General features: G+C 38.4%; 2 protein-coding genes across 3 annotated transcripts in view; one reads left to right on the top strand and one right to left on the bottom strand.

The window, feature by feature from the left end:
• The window catches only part of LOC141825571 (E3 ubiquitin-protein ligase KEG), a 20,351-nt gene extending 19,209 nt beyond the window's left edge, over positions 1 to 1,142 (bottom strand). The window contains exon 1 of the mRNA XM_074712951.1: positions 80 to 1,142. Coding sequence (XP_074569052.1) covers positions 80 to 870 — 791 coding nt within the window. The 5' untranslated portion in view covers positions 871 to 1,142. The remainder of the gene's footprint in view (positions 1 to 79) is intronic.
• LOC141825572 (uncharacterized) lies at positions 697 to 14,080 on the top strand. Of its 2 annotated transcripts, none has more exons than XM_074712953.1 (27): positions 697 to 706; positions 7,197 to 7,335; positions 7,447 to 7,518; positions 7,619 to 7,690; positions 7,856 to 7,927; positions 8,022 to 8,093; positions 8,165 to 8,236; positions 8,380 to 8,451; positions 8,534 to 8,605; positions 8,680 to 8,748; positions 8,844 to 8,915; positions 9,077 to 9,148; positions 9,423 to 9,494; positions 9,570 to 9,641; positions 9,733 to 9,804; positions 9,887 to 9,958; positions 10,980 to 11,051; positions 11,151 to 11,222; positions 11,296 to 11,367; positions 11,466 to 11,537; positions 11,638 to 11,706; positions 11,789 to 11,860; positions 12,029 to 12,099; positions 12,275 to 12,403; positions 12,627 to 12,974; positions 13,114 to 13,484; positions 13,567 to 14,080. In XM_074712953.1, the coding sequence occupies exons 2-27, from the start codon at positions 7,208 to 7,210 to the stop codon at positions 13,921 to 13,923; spliced, it is 2,838 nt and encodes a 945-aa protein (XP_074569054.1). In that variant the 5' UTR covers positions 697 to 706; positions 7,197 to 7,207; the 3' UTR covers positions 13,924 to 14,080. The 2 variants fall into 2 exon arrangements, with proteins under 2 accessions (XP_074569054.1, XP_074569053.1); XM_074712952.1 differs by lacking the exon at positions 697 to 706 and adding an exon at positions 6,249 to 6,367.
• Positions 14,081 to 16,772: the final 2,692 nt, after the last annotated feature.

Consider the following 16,772-nt stretch of genomic DNA (forward strand, 5'->3'; position numbering starts at 1 on the left):
AATGGTACCCATTACTTACAAATTAATTAATCAATCTTACTGATTCATTCAAAGCATGGTATATTAAGAAGACAAGAACCTGAGTATCTGCTCCAATGTAAGACGGCCTTTGTTCTGCTGCATTTCTGACTGGATGGAGCTGGTGAACCTGTCCATAACGAGGCACAAGTATCCATCCGTCTGTTTCACCCCGTGAAAGGTACAAATGTTCCTGCACCACATGGAAGCTTGGCGCAGGTTCTCCAGCCGACTCTTCAACCACACCACATCGGTGCCCTCCGTGAGCACAATGCGCTTCACCGCGACTAGGTGTCGACATCTCCCACCATTTTGACTCGAGGAAGAGGAATCCTTAGACAGCACAGCAGACCACACCTCCTGCCCTACTCGCCGCCCTTCTCCGAGCCTCTTTAGCAGCTTGAGTTCGTGGTGGAGGCCAAGGTCAATAGCCGTAGTGGAGGCCGCGCTAGTGCTGGCAGCGGAGCAGCAACCGGCGTGAGAGGGCAAGCCAGTCCTCCCGCGGCGACCAACCCCATGGGAAAGGCAATCGTCTTCGTTGAGGTCATAATCTTCGTCCCCGTGACCATTCCCCTCTTCGTCATCGTCGGTGAAGTCGTAGTCGAAGGAAGGGGAGGAAGTCGAGGAGGCAAGAAGGGAGAGGATAGGGAAGTTCTTGCGGAGGGCATGGACGCTGTTGCCGACGAGGGTCGGGAGGCGGCATCGGGGACAGCAAAGGGAGGTATCGGCGGAGGCGGCGAACATCTTGGAGAGGCAGGCCTTGCAGAAGCCATGGCCGCAGTGGAGGAGCAGAGGGGCGCGCTCCTCCTCGTCGTACCGCGAATGACACAGGGAGCAGCAGGGCACCCTCATGGTGATGGATCCCCTCTCTCCGCCTCCTCCGCCTCAATTTCCCCGATCGCTCCGCCCAAACAAGGGTTTCAGGGTGGAGGAAAGGCGGATCACTTCCCGGAACAGGCGACAAGTGAAGATGAGTCGCTAATTAGCTGATCACTTCACTTTTCTTCTGCAAGACGGATTAGAGAGAGAGAGAGAGAGAGAGAGGGTTGGCGTCTGGTCGATCTTCCTGCCCTCCTCTTACTTTTCTTTTTCCTCCGAAACACGACTACGGTCTTCCCTTGCAGCTTGCCCAACTTTCCACGGTGGGTGTCTCTCTTTTATTTCATTGCTTCTTCCATTTACCTTTCTTTTCTAACTGTACAATTATATGGTTGAATGTTTTTTTACTTAATTAAAAAAAGATTTATGGACGAATTTAGAATAATTCTAAAGCAATCACTTAATTTTAATTTATTATTTGTTTTGTTTTGTTTTGTTTCGAGGAGTTAAAATTTGAAAGAAATTATTTTGTTTTGATTTAAGGCACGTGACCTAAAACAATCACCTATGCTCTGAATCGTCGGTCGACTTACTCTCCTCGCCGCCGACGGTTTGACTTCCGGCGGACACCGCACAAAACCACGGTGCGCAACGAGCAAAGGGGATGACCTGGCCGGCGCAATCGCTGGTGGGATCTCACGGACAGTGACATCGCCCTTGGGCGTGGTCAAGATTAAGTTTCAGGTCCTATCTTTGTTTCTCTTGATTTGAGATTTGTTCTCTTTTTTTTTTTTAATGACCAGTCTCTGTCGAAACATATTCACGATGTTCGGTTTTGATGGTTGGTGGATAAGGGAGCGGGTCACAGTTAGTCAAGTGCGGAAGAATTATCATAACATGAAATTATTTCTGATAATGTAGAGGGCAATAACATGGTAGAACAAATATCCTCTCGAACATTATTAGAAAAGATGTTGGTTTCGTAGGACAGCTTGTAGTTTTTCTCTCTTTCCCAAAGACCACTCTCCCCATGCGGTTTCTATCCTGATGCCATCATATTAATTTTGTGATATTTAACATCTAAGATGGTCTGGAGTGTTGTAATGGATACTATAACAAGGGAAAGATAAAGATAGTAGCTCAGGTGATAGTGAAGCTACACCATATTAATTTTTGTGATATTTCACCATCTTCGGCATGAAAAGGCCAGGTTTAGGGGCAAAGAATCCTGCATGAACTTTGATAGCATGGCAATGGCAATAAGATATGTCAGTCCCAACTATTTGTGTCATCTACACGGGCCTTATTCAACCATTGAACCCATGTGAGACTATATACTCTGTTTAAATCATTTTTTGTAACTGTACTACCCATCGGCCATCACCACTTAAACTCCAATCAATTCAATTTATCTAACTATTGAATGAATTGGTTCGCCTCACCACTTAAACCCTAATCAATTCAATTTATCTAATTACTGCATGAATTGGTCGCCTTTGGATATGCCCATACCACCTTAATTTATTTCCTTTTATGTTTGATAATCCAATGGAGCTACAGAGAATCACTTCTAGTATTCCTATATCTCCATCTCAGTATTTTCATCTCCGGTTAACTTATTTTTCAGCATATTGTTTCCTAAATGCTTTACACCTTGACCCATAATGCCATTTGAACAATTAATCTATTGATGCGTGTAACCTTTTAGGTTAGAACAAACATAATGCTATCCCAAAACCATGGCACTAAGATTAATGATAGAGTAAATATGGATTAGACTGGTTCTCTCATTTACTCTCGTCACCAATCAAAGGGGTGGTACCATGTGTGCTCTCTAGCATATGTAAGACTACTGAACACTTGCATAGCCCAAACATTGTTGAGTTCAATTACTAACAAAATAAGGCTTGGAAGCTAAATAATGAGATCAAAATATGGTTGAAAGCCTTAGATTCCTGACATATACATCTATGTTAATGGGCATACAACATCGATACAACTATCCTATATATGATCACAAACTGAACAACAGTATCATCAATCAATTTATAAGAATAAATTGATTTTCATGCATATCAATTGAATAAAACTTTTAAATCCTAAAAGATGATTAACCTGATCTGTCTACTATCAAGTTTTTGAACTCCAGCACAACTCGAGATTTTTGATGGGCATTTAATCCTTAATCTATTTTCCTGGAATTAACTCATTTTAGTTAATTTCTTTAAAGCTTGAGCCTTTATTTTTGTAAAGATTTGATTGGCATTTTTTGATACCTATCCAACTTGCTCGATCCATATTGGTACTAGATTATTTTGCTATGCATTTGACTCATCCTTGTTGACTGGTGATCTCCATATTCCATTTAGCCAATGTTTTTTCATATATTAGTGTAGATAAACATGAGTAAGATGTTTAGTTTTTTGTATTTCTTTTTCAGGTTTAAAGGACTAAGATTATTAATTGCAACTCTCCAAGATTATTAACTGCAACTGTTCTGGATTTATAGTTAATCAATTTACACCTAAATTCGTCACTAACTTCCTTTGGAGAATGAATAGTTCTTATGGGAGGGTGGGTTACATTGAAGAAGAATTTATTCATCTGGGAATGAAATAACACTAATTTATGATTCAATATGTGTATATATATATAATATTTTCACTTTTACTTTTTCACTTAATGGATAATCATTATCTTTCATATTTTTATACATTTTTTCTGCACTTGACGATATCCAAGAAATGTTTTTACTGGTCAATTTCAGGTTCAGCTAGAGCCAACATCTCCATGGGTCATATGTCAAAGAGACTAGTATAGGTCTTCAAAATATTCTGGAATTTTGCAAGCCACTGAATACATTTATCGAGAAGAAGGTTTGTGGGTATGAACCTTGTGACATATTTTGTTACTCGCGCCTCTATTGACATATTCTGGCCATTGTTTAAGGGTTTAATGTATGATTAGATCACAAAAATGCAAGAATGTTAATTAATTCAAAAAATAAATATTATGTCAATCAAGTTTGAGGTCTCTGTCTAGTCCTAGTCTTGGTTCCTTTCTGCCTTGGAGCTATTTTTTGTGCCAACCAGCGGACACACTGAGTGAGTTCTCATCAGTACATTCATGCAAACCAGTTTTGGAGGAAGAAGAGGGGAGGTGGTGTTAGAAAAATGGTGCTCCCAAGTGGCCTGGTTTTGTTTGGCAAAAAGTATAGGTTTGACAAACTTGGTACTAGAGACTTCGGTTATAATTTTTTTGATATTTGATTAATTTAATTTCTTTACATCATCATAGACTTGTAGATCTGGAATTAACATTTGGATCTGTCGATAAAGCTCCATGCATACTTCATTGATAGTGCCCAGATTAAGGTAAGTATATGAGCATCGCCTTATTTGAACTTTTGACATGTTTGAGCTTGCTAGATTACAGATAATCGGTCGGGGCACCATCAAAACACTCAAAACTTCTTCATTTGGAACTTCACATGTTAATTATCAAAGGTGGGTCACTCGGAATGAATGAGATGCTGCTAGTGTTCGATCCTTCATTTTCTGAGAGACATGGGAGAGATCTCAATCTCTTGAAGATTTTATTATCCATTTATCATGTATCTGAGTGAATTAACTTTGGACACCAACTTCATTTAATATGCCAATAATGGATGTCTAAGGGCAGAATATGCATCTGTATAGCCAGATAACATCAGATTCATATGTAAATAAATTTTTAAAGAAAAACTAAAAAACAAAACATCTCAAGCTGTTGTCACACTGTTATGTATGAGTTTTAAGAAGGGGTTATATTTGGTCTTTATACGGAGTGAAAAAAATTCTTTTGTTTTTTATTTTAAGATTTGTACGTCAGGACTAAAAGAAATATATGATCCCTATTCTTTTTGTCATATTAAATAATAATATTTATTTGACCGAGGTTTTTCTTTTGCTTGTACTAATCGATTTTGATCGCACATGATGATGAAATCACAATCGGTTTTCCTCCGCCTTGTTTGTCTTTTAAAAATAACGTACTATTCAAACAAGTAGAAACTTTGACCGAGCGAGTGTAGAACAAACTTGGGCATTGTCAACGTAATTACATAAGATATGCATTAAATTAATTATTATATTATAATTATACATTTATTTATACTTTCAAATCAAATTTAAAGTTTTATTGATGTTTTTTTAAAAAAAATTCTCACTAAATTACATCAAAAGTAATATACCAATTTAACCATCTACCTTAATTATTACATGACAAATAACTTTTTCATTTTTATTATTATTTTAAAAAATAAAAGTAAAACTTCAACAATTTTTAGTTTTTATCATGTTAGTTTCTCTATTGACATATTCTTGTTGTTCGAGATAAAATCTGTACAACTTTTTTTTTAAATTATATCGGCAATCAAAAAACTTCAACAATTTTTAGTTTTATTCGACCAAGCAAAAAAATACTTTTTTTAATATTTGTTTCTACTGCTTTATATTTATTTATTTATTTTGAATTAGACTCAGGTATCAGGAAGCCTATGCCTGACTCGTGATTGGTCATGTGAGCTGATCAAACCACCTGCATTTTTAATAGTGATTTACTAATTGTTTATATATTTGATATATTTTCGACAATGCAATCGAATTAGACGTAAATCAGCCGAGCCGAGCCGAGCCGAGCCGAGCCGAGGCCAGCCATGGCGGAGGGGAAGGAAACAAAGAGCTTTCCATGCCATGTGATTTTCCATATCCTGTCAGTGACCCAATCCCATTACACACCTCACATGACATCTCTGTCTGCATGAAGCTGAGTTGAGGCGAAAGGCACCACACAGTAAGGCTCCACTCCTCCCCTCCCGCTGCACTGTACTCTACTGCTACGCTACCACACTCCCAGGGAGGGAGGGAGGGAGGGAGGGAGCACTCATCATCACTCCTCAGTTAGAGAGTAATGGTTAGTAGTTGCCGATCTACTTAAAAAGGTCCATGGAAAAATTCCAAAAAAATTGAGCAAGAAAAAGTACGTATATCTGCCACCTCTACGCTGCCAATGCCGATGCCATAAGCTGCCTGCACCAGCCTCTATCTCTTCTCTCTCTTTCTCTCTCTCTCTGTCTCCGAGGCAGCGCAGCCGCAGAGGGGAAGTAAAAGAGGGTGAATGAGCGATGAACTGTATTCAGAGGCGCTGCAGAGTGATGTGACCCATCGAGCAACCTCATCGTGATGTGATTCCCGTCTCTTTCTTGCTCTCCTCTATGAAATCTCCCTCCTTTTCGTTCGCCGAATCCTCCTAGTGCTGCAGCAGCTGCGGCAGTAAGTAGGACAGCTGCGTCGCCGAAGAAGACGGCGCTGTTCCTCTTCCTCTCTCCCATTGCCTCCTTTCCGCTGTGGACGATTCCGTTTGGCACGAAAGATCGGATCTTGGATCTCCACCTCGTAGTGCCTTCCGGCAATGGCCGTGCGGTGGGGCGGGCTCGCCGTCTTGGTCCTGCTTGGGGCTTTGAGCTCGGTACCTGGCGAAGCAAGCGACGGTGAGCTATGAATCCTGCAAGTTTGGATTTTTTTTTTTTGTTTATTTGTTGTGTCCCGAGAGAATGAATGGGGGATATTAAGGACTGCCTCTCGGATCTTCACCTTATTATTCTATTCCAATAATCTGTTCGAGGCACACATTACTTCGCTTAATATTTTATCGGGATGGAAGTACACTTTCTGGTTCTGTAATTTCCTTCTCCTTTTGTTTGATCCACTATGATTTTTTATTTTGTCTGGGATCGTTTTCTTTAATGGCGTCTCCTAAAGACTTAAAACTTCCGCATGTCTATTTCTATTCTACTACTCTGTTAGTGGTTTAGCTTCCCTAGCTCGGCAATTTTATCTTCATTTGACGCCAGATTTTCTTGCTTTGCTTGGTCTTTTCAGTAGGTGGTACAAGAGTTTCTTCTTTCAATGAATATTCAACCTATATTATATATTCATACAAATCTATAAGCACTATCCTGTCAAGTTAAAACACACTTGTATCAAGTTTTTATTTTTTCTTTTACTCCTTATCTTTGTTTTCCTCTCAGTTTTAGTTTAAGCGCGCTACACTATCCAACATATCCTCCAATTTTGGGTATTCAAGAAAGATTTCAGCTACAGCCCAACTACGTGGATCTTTTAGTAGCTATATGATCGCAATATGGTTAGCTTAAAAGAGTTGCTTTATTTGTTTTTTTTTAATTAATGGTCATGGGTTCTAGTCGAAACATATTTTAATATTTTCACTGCTGATCATAGGGATCAAGAATTTATAAGTATTAATATGCAACCATTTTTAACTATACTCTGCAATCCACTATTTTTTTCCTGGTTTAGGTGCCGTATTAATGGAGATCAAGAAGTCATTCCGTAATGTAGGCAATATATTGTATGATTGGACGGATGCTCCATCTTCTGACTATTGTTTGTGGCGAGGGGTCGCTTGTGACAATGTAACATTTAGTGTTGTGGCACTGTAAGAATACAAAATCAAAGCCTGTTGTTTATTCTTATGATGAGATGTCTTGAAAACTTGAATCATCTAATGTTTTTTTTTTTTTGTTTTTCATTTGCTGTGAAATTTCAGTAATCTATCTGGCTTGAATCTTGATGGGGAGATATCTTCTGCTATTGGAAACCTAAAGAGCCTCGTTTCTATGTAAGATACCTCAAATCCACTCCTCTATCTGCATGATATATATATGTATGCTCAACTACCCAAGAGTTGTGCTTATTGTTTCTCTGGTGTCTCTGAAAAGTGATCTGAAGGCAAATCGATTGTCTGGACAAATCCCAGATGAGATTGGTGCTTGTTCCTCATTGAAAACATTGTGAGTATGATCACATGAATTCCTTTTCTTAATCACAATCATGATCATGATGTTTTGCTAAATGGCTTTAAACCTCCTAGATGTTTATTAATGTCTGCTAAACTGAGGTGAACCCAAGTGTACCTTCTTTGTTGGGTTAGTTTGCTAATAAATTTTGACTCTCAGAGACTTGTCTTACAACAACATCTTTGGGGACATACCTTTTTCAATATCAAAGCTGAAGCAATTGGAGAACTTGTAAGAACTGATTAGTTGATACACATGTGCTGTAAAAAAGCATTAGTCAGTATTCAGCATTATAATTTGCTGATAATCACCTCCTATCTTGTAGGATATTGAAGAACAATCAATTGGTTGGACCTATTCCTTCAACTTTGTCGCAAATTCCAAACTTGAAGATATTGTAAGTATTTTGTTTTCTCATTCATCTATTTATCAAAGGATCTTATTCTTCTACCATTGACCAAACTGCAGGGACCTTGCTCAAAATAAATTGAGTGGCGAAATACCAAGGCTTATCTACTGGAATGAAGTGTTACAGTACTTGTAAGCAGCCCTGGGAATTTTTTATTGGCCACAATTTTACATTACTAGTAGTATTATTAATAGATGCCTAGTTTGTATTTTCTTTTTTTTAGTTTTAATTATGCATTTTCCACTGGTGAACTTCAATTATGATTTTTTGTCAGGGGGCTCCGCGGTAATAGGTTGGAAGGAAATTTGTCCCCTGATATGTGTCAATTGACTGGGTTGTGGTACTTGTAAGTTAACAATGTTAAGATATTCATGACCAACAGGAAAATCAAGTTCTATGATTATTTCTTACAAAAAGAACTCTATCAGTGATGTGAAGAACAACAGCTTGACTGGAAATATCCCGGAGAGCATTGGGAATTGCACCAGTTTTCAGGTTTTGTACGTATCATTTCCATTTTATGAATGAAGTTAACATTTGCATAGCAAGAAATGACTTCTCTTTTGCAATGTAGGGACTTGTCATACAATCAGCTTTCTGGAGAAATTCCGTTTAATATTGGATTTTTGCAAATTGCTACACTGTAAGGGGGCAGTAATCTTATTTATTGTCTAGAATAGTCGACTGATTCTTGTATCATAAACATGGCAAGATTCTTATTGATATAATCCATGTTAGATCTTTGCAAGGGAACAAATTTACTGGACCCATTCCTCCTGTGATTGGCTTGATGCAAGCTCTTGCCGTACTGTAAGATACATGACTAATTCATCATTACTTATTTTCTTTGATCTTTCTGCTCCATATGCTTAGATTGCACTAGGTTAAATTTTGGTTTTAGCTGTCACAATATTGAAACTCTGTTCATAGTAAGATTCCAATGTTTAATTGCTACTACTCTTATATTGCAGAGATTTGAGTTGCAATCTTCTTAGTGGACCAATTCCTCCTATTTTGGGTAATTTGACCTATACTGAGAAGCTGTAAGTCTTAAATAGTCGGTTGCAAATCTTGTTTTGCAAGTACATTGTTGATAGAGTATTAAATTCTTGAAGATGATTGTTTGGCCTGCTTTGCTAAGACCATATCTTCGAAATCTTCATACACATCATACCTAGATTGATGTCTGACTATATGTTGCATTTTTTTCTAAATGGCGTATGGTTCTGCAGCCACTAAATTGACAAGTGCTCAATAATGTTTGTGGTCTGAGATAAGATCTTTCGTTTAAGACATTGATGGCTTTTCTTAAAACAGGTATCTGCAAGGTAACAAGTTGACTGGGTCTATTCCACCAGAGCTTGGTAACATGACAAGGCTTCACTACTTGTAAGCAGACATTTTCACTGCAAAAAAATGGTGGATTTTTGGTTTTCTATCATCTAAATTGAATCATTTTTGCAGGGAGCTGAATGATAATCAGTTCACTGGTTACATTCCACCTGAGCTTGGAAACCTCACTGATTTGTTTGACTTGTATGTCCATTTGGAAGCATTTCGTTGACGTTAGGATTGTGTTAGTACTTTCACAATATATTTCTAATGATTGTTAATCTAATCTCTGCAGGAATATTGCAAACAACAATCTGGAGGGACCTATCCCTGAAAATTTGAGTTCATGTGTGAATCTAAATAGTTTGTAAGCAGATTCTTTTATTGATCCAGATGTCTTATTCGCTGTAACTGTTTTCAATACAACTGATTCCTTGACTGCATTGCAGAAATGCACGTGGCAATAAACTACATGGGACCATTCCCCGAGCATTTAAGAAACTGGAGAGCATGACATACCTGTGAGATGTTATTACTTTGTTTATACTTTGAAGTTTCGTCAATATTAACTCTTGATATTTTTAGTGTAGCTTCCTGTTTGTTCATGTTTCTTTATCTCATAATTTCCAATTGAATGTTTTTGTGATTGTAGTTGACCATGGATAAATATGACTGTTACTGCTTCCTTCTTGAGCATAAAAGCAATCATTCACAGAACTTCCATTACTAAGGAAATAAAAGCTAAAAGGCAAAAATCAAAAGTACGATTGTTTCACTTGGTTTCCTAAACAATTTACCTTTATCAACCCTCCTAAAATATTTGACTCTTACCCAATCTAAAAAATTCGATTGGCTATCCAAATGGTCTAATGTGTGCACTTAAGCAATTTTAATCAAAACTCTTATATGAGTTATATTAAAAAGGGAATAGAGATGGAAGTAATATAAATTGAGCTATAAATATATATATATATATATATATATATATATATATAATACATATAATATAATATAATATTAAATTTATAACTCATAGGACTTTTGATCAAAGTGTACTACGTGAGGTTGCTTAGACATGCATGTTAGATTGTTGGGTGGCTAGTTTGATTTCTTTAGATTGATGGGTAATGGTGATTTAAGATCACTTATGATAGAACACTTGGAATAGAGGCATCCTTTCGAACTTATGGAAAAAAGATGCCCCTTTGACCTTTTGAACAGGGGCTCTTGTTTAATTCTTGTCCAAGCTAAAATGTGTATGGGAAGCCTCATGCTTTGTCGTATGCTCTTATATAATCTCATTTATGCTCCTATGCATTCTCATTTATGCATGTTAATGTTATATTTGAATATACCTGTGTTTAGTTTGATGACTTTAAAATTCAAAGTCTACTAGATCGTTGGCTGTAATTTTTAAAGGTTAAAGAGTCTTCAGTTGCTTAGCTTCAGTGCTTCGCTAATATCATATACAACAATTGGTAAACCTTAAACTACCAACATGTAATTGATTGCTTAATAAGAAGAAACTTTTTGGGAATGCAGGAACCTCTCATCTAACAGATTAAAGGGATCTATACCCATTGAATTGTCAAAAATCAGTAATTTGGACACTCTGTGAGTAATCTTATTGAGTTCAAGTCACTAAAAGCGACTATGGCATCATGCTACATTTTTTTTCTTCACTTCATAACATGATGGACTGATCTTCTGCAGAGACATATCGTGCAATGAGATGAATGGTCCCATACCACCCTCTATTGGTGGTTTAGAACACCTCCTGAAATTGTGAGTTCTTTTTTTCTAAAATATATTTCATCATTCTAAACTTCCTCTGATGCTTCTGTCTATCAATTTCTAGGAATTTGAGCAACAATCAAATTTCTGGTAACATACCTGCTGAATTCGGAAACTTAAGGAGTATTGAAGAGATGTAAGATACATTACCATTTTGCTGGGATTTTATAGATATCAATATTTGTTTCTACATACAACTCTATTAATCTTGATTATTCTTGGTGTAAATTTCAGTGATTTGTCAAAAAACTATTTGTCCAATACGATTCCTGAGGAACTTGGACTGCTTCAGAATCTGGTCACACTGTATGCCTCTCTGTGGATGTATTTGCAGTTTACTTTTGAAACCACTAAATCAGATTAGAGAAATTTTATTCTGCCTCATGAATGCTAAACTTTGTTGCAGGAATTTGGAAAACAACAATTTGTCTGGTGGTATCACAACTCTCACTAACTGTCCAAGTCTCATTGCCCTGTAAGTGACTCTAGAAAGATCACATGTTGTGTTTTGAAAATGAAATATTTGACCATCTAATTGATTCCGTTTCGGCAAACAGGAATCTGTCCAATAATAATTTAGTTGGTGATGTTCCCACAGATTACAACTTCTCTCGATTTTCTCCTGAGAGGTGAGGAATTGTAGACTATTCATGATTTAGTTCCTTAGCAAGAATCCACCTTCTGTTGGAAACTATATTAACCAATCTCATTGCATAGCATGTAAATCTCTCATGTTCCCATTTCTAAGGTTGATCATTAGGATTTTTTAATCAATTCTTTTTCTACTTTTTGCACAGTTTTGTAGGAAATCCTGGTCTTTGTGGCTATTGGCTAAGCTCTCCTTGCCACTCCCATCCACCACAGAGAGGTATAACTCTTTGTACAATAATCTAGGAATTTCCTAGATGCATCTGCTATTTGTTGTTTGTATTTTGTACGACAATCTATGAATTTCCTTCACAAAATTGTTTTAATTGATTATATTAGATTGCAACAGAACATAGATTATCGAATAAGCTAATAGAGTTTTTTTTCCTATGCAGCTTCATTCTCAAAAGCTGTCATTTGGGGCAGTGCCTTGGGTGCTTTGTTAATCCTCTTGGCGGTCTTGGTTCTCGCCTGTCGACCGCACAAACAATCTCCATTTTCAGATGGCTCAATACATAAACCAGGTAGCCTTATGGATGATTGTGCCATAAAACTACAATTATCCTAAAAGTCTTTTTATGTAAACCTGATAGATTTAAATATCAATTCCTCGTTTTAGTTATCATATTGATTTCTTTGTTGGAAGAATTTTTGTTACATAAATCAATGTGTTTTCGAGCTCAATTTTCTTTCTATTTTTTTTTTATCGTTGGCTCCTTGCTATTTAATCTGGTTGTAATATTGCAGTTCATACTATTTCTCCAAAGCTGGTGATCCTTCACATGAATATGGCCCTTCATGTGTATGAGGATATTATGAGAATGACAGAAAACCTCAGTGAGAAATATATTATTGGTTATGGTGCATCAAGCACAGTATACAAATGTGTTCTGAAGAGCTGCAAACCAGTAGCTATCAAGAGATTGTATTCTCAGCATCCCCACAATTTGAAGGAATTCGAAACCGAACTCGAGACCGTGGGGAGTATCAAGCATAGAAATCTGGTCAGCCTCCAAGGATACTCCTTGTCCCCCTTCGGCAACCTCCTCTTTTATGATTACATGGAGAATGGTAGCCTATGGGATATCCTACACGGTATGCATTCTTTCTATAATTTCATGTTTGATTATAAAGCTATTCTCTTTGGAAATGCCCGTTTCCAGACAAACTGTAGCATTCCTTTCTTATTGGAGAAGCTAGATGATGACAATGTCTTGTTTTTTTCAACTTACAGGTCCTGCAAAAAAGAAAAAGCTGGATTGGGATGCTCGGCTTCATATCGCCCTCGGTTCGGCACAAGGTCTGGCTTACCTCCACCATGACTGTAGCCCCCGCATCATTCATCGAGATGTTAAGTCTTCAAACATACTCCTGGACAAAGATTATGAACCTCATCTCACAGATTTTGGCATTGCAAAGAGCCTTTGTGTCTCCAAGACTCATACGTCCACCTATGTGATGGGCACAATCGGATACATTGATCCGGAGTATGCTCGGACTTCTAGATTGAATGAGAAGTCTGATGTTTATAGCTTTGGCATTGTCCTACTTGAGCTTCTGACTGGGAGGAAGGCCGTCGACAATGAGTCTAATCTTCATCAGTTGGTAATCATCTTATTACAGTCAGTCCATGGTCGCTAAATTCATCTAATCTAAAACTTATCATCCATTTGTGTTTCTCTAACAGATATTGTGCAAGGCCTCTAGTAATGCTGTCATGGAGACGGTGGATCCGGACGTTTCCTCAACATGCAAAGATCTCGGGGACGTGAAAAAGGTGTTTCAACTGGCGCTCCTCTGCACCAAAAGGCAACCCTCAGACCGGCCGACCATGCACGAGGTGAGCCGCGTGCTCAGATGCCTCGTGCAGCCAGACCCAACCCCAAAGCAGGCCCAGCTGCAGCCGCCGCTGGTGCCCAGCTACGTCGATCAGTATGCTAACATCAAGACCCAGAACGCGCTGAGTTGTGTTACCTCACAGAGCACGTCTGACGCGCAGCTCTTCCTCAAGTTTGGCGAGGTGATATCGCAAAATTCCATTTGAATATGTTAGAGTTACATTATGTATTATGTTTTGACACAAGGTGACCACAATATAGTGGAGTAGAGCTCAGAATTAGGAGGTTGTATGATGATGGCTGCTATGTTTTGTTAGCTCTGGAGATGTGAAGAACCAAAAATGCTAGATAAAGATAAATATAACTGACACTGGAGTGGGATGTGGGCCTTCTTGCCGTTCCAACGCAGGAACAAGTTAATCATTCACTGAGCAAAGTGAGGACGGATGAGCTGTGTGGCAAGGCGTATGGGTCCGGGGCGGCATGACAGGCGTCCTTGCAGACGGTGGATTCTCGTGAGCTCTGAGTTATTGCGTCGTGATGGCCGCCGCTGCTCTTATCGGGAAGCGCAATGCGCTTTAGGGGGGGTGTGTACGGCTGGCGCAGGGGGACCAGCTCCTTGATTGCGATGCGATAGCCGGGAAAATGTTGACAGGCGACGCTAGCTTCAAAAACGCCAGTGAAGACTGATTGGCTTGTTCTGTACTGCTCTTCCATCGATGCCGTTTTCTAGAATGCTGCTAATTGAAAAGCAATAGGAAACGATGATTTGGAAGGTCTTGCCGACGGGCTACAAGTAAACATGATGGAGTTTCGGTGAATTTTGAATAGGAGAGAGGGAAAAAGCCTACGTGCTCCGTTTACCTTGTGTATAAATCACACTTGTCAAGCACAGTTTACAAAGTATGCAAGTCTGGGTATGAAAATAACGAAAAACTCACCAGACCAACAAAAATGTTGTGAGATAGTAGTATATGGTGTTAAGTAGCTCCTAGGGGAGTATTCCTGCAAATCTATATCTCTTTAGCCTCTGCAGTATAAAAAATGTGCCTGTAAAACACTTGGAATAATTAATACACTAGAAAAAAAAATTGAATGAAGTACCATTCAAATTGTAAACGCATGATGAACATAACAATCTATCACATTGACACGGCGGAATTGTGGAGCTACCACGTGGCTGCTATGTAACCACCACATGACCTTCTAAAGAGGAATAATAGGATCAATTAGATCAAGAAAGATTAGATAAAAGGGGTCGATCACCAATCAACTCAAGTGTTAGATCTCATTTCAGCCTTGAATCTTGATTTCGGATTTTGACCTTGCCGTTTACTTGGTCTCAAATACTGATCTCATCTCAACGTCGAATCTCGACCTCGGATTTTGACCTAGGCGCTTACGTAACTTCAAGTGCCGACATCATCTCAGCCTCTGATTTCGACTTCGAGTTCCAACTCAGGCGTTTATTCGGCCTCACGTGCCAACCTCATTCCAGTCTTGAGTCTCAACCTCGAGTTACTCGACCTAGGTGCTTACTTGACCTTAGGTGTCAACCTCTCATCCTAACCTTGGGTCTCGACTCTCTCAGGTGCCAACCTCATCCCAACCTAGGACCTAGGCTTACTCGACCTCAAGTGTCGACTTCATCCCAGTCTCGGGTCTCAACCTCGGGTTCCGACCTAGGCGTTTACTGGGCCTCAAGTGCAACCTCATCCCAGCCTCGGCTCTCGACCTTGGGTTCCGACCTAGGCGTTTACTTGGCCTCCGGTGTCGATCTTATCTTAGCTTCGAGTTTCAACTTTGATCTCTCACGTTGACTCCGTACCAATCTCAAGTTGAGTCCAACGAACCGATTTGTCGTAAGATCAGGAAACTCTAAGACTGTTTCTCTCGAAGAAATAAAAAAATATCCTGGAAGACATAGACAATTGGAACAAGTATATCGGAACAGAAGTATATATTTCAGAACCTTTTTAAATTGGAACGTGTGTTTTGGAACATATTTTAAACTAATATTAACAACTCTAAAAAAGATTACTCATGTCTATGGGTACAAGTATGTACACAAAACCCTAACTTCTCTAAGTCCTTAAACTTTTTCCTTACGCAATACCCTAACTTGAGCATCGAAGTAGTTTGCTGGAATCTATCCTGGCGTTATTCTAACTCTTCTTTTTTGAATATTTTTTAGGTTCCTTTGTCTCCTTATCTTCAAGGAGCGTGTATGTCAGCAATTTGTTGGTCGATAACTTGATCATCCACGATATTGGGCCGGCACACCTATGATATTTTTGAATATAAAGACAAGCTGAGTAAGCAAATGTGACACCATTCAAATAGAAGATAAATGGTGTGCATAAAATATCATTTTAATTATCTATCTGAACAGGCAATAGGCAATGCAAGTGATCAATCTTTTGTCAAACTGTTATAAAGAGTCTGTGTAGAGTGAAGATTTATTTAGCTTAAAATTTACTTGCATTTCCAGAATAGGAGAGGATGTTGAGAAATATAGAGATAATCCATTGCAAGCGACAGAAGTAGATTCGCATGGAAAATATACAGGGAGGCAAAAAGAGGCTAGTATATTCAGTATTGACCTAATGACACTAGTATGAATCCAAATGTTAGATTGATTCCAGAACAGAGGAAGTCAATATTTGGTCTAGAGAAATATATAGCAGATTAATGAGACTGATGTTTCGTCCAAACAACAATTTAGGTGGGATTACCCTCTGTTGAATCTTTTGTTCCTCTATTTTTTTGCTTTTAGCTTTCTCTTTTTCTTCAAAATAATGCCATTGTCTAGCTAAAGTTGGCCTATTGTTATATGCTACGCAAGTCAACTCTGCGTTGTGAATCACTCTAGTGATCATCCCATTGTGAAAAAAATATCAATATTTTCATAACGGTAAAAGCAAAATCTTCCTACTTAAAATTCTTTCTACTACGCTAGTTAGTAATTCAAAGACAAGTTAATTCAAAGACAACATCGGTGCACATACAAACTGCTAAATACCCATTTCTTTTATCATTTTGCACACTCATACGA

This window comes from Curcuma longa, chromosome 3, assembly GCF_044706935.1.
Source record: "Curcuma longa cultivar G26 ecotype Majalengka, Jawa Barat chromosome 3, ITB_CL_G26_1.1, whole genome shotgun sequence".
Classification (NCBI taxonomy): domain Eukaryota; kingdom Viridiplantae; phylum Streptophyta; class Magnoliopsida; order Zingiberales; family Zingiberaceae; genus Curcuma; species Curcuma longa.

What these genes read in the sequence shown, in the direction of transcription:
- LOC141825572 (XM_074712952.1), top strand. Translation starts at nt 6,289, where the DNA reads ATGGCCGTGCGGTGGGGCGGGCTCGCCGTCTTGGTCCTGCTTGGGGCT. An exon ending in TGCACCAGTTTTCAGGTTTT is followed by an intron (nt 8,606 to 8,679) that starts GTACGTATCATT and finishes TTTGCAATGTAG; the next exon opens with GGACTTGTCATACAATCAGC. An exon ending in ATCAGTAATTTGGACACTCT is followed by an intron (nt 11,052 to 11,150) that starts GTGAGTAATCTT and finishes GATCTTCTGCAG; the next exon opens with AGACATATCGTGCAATGAGA.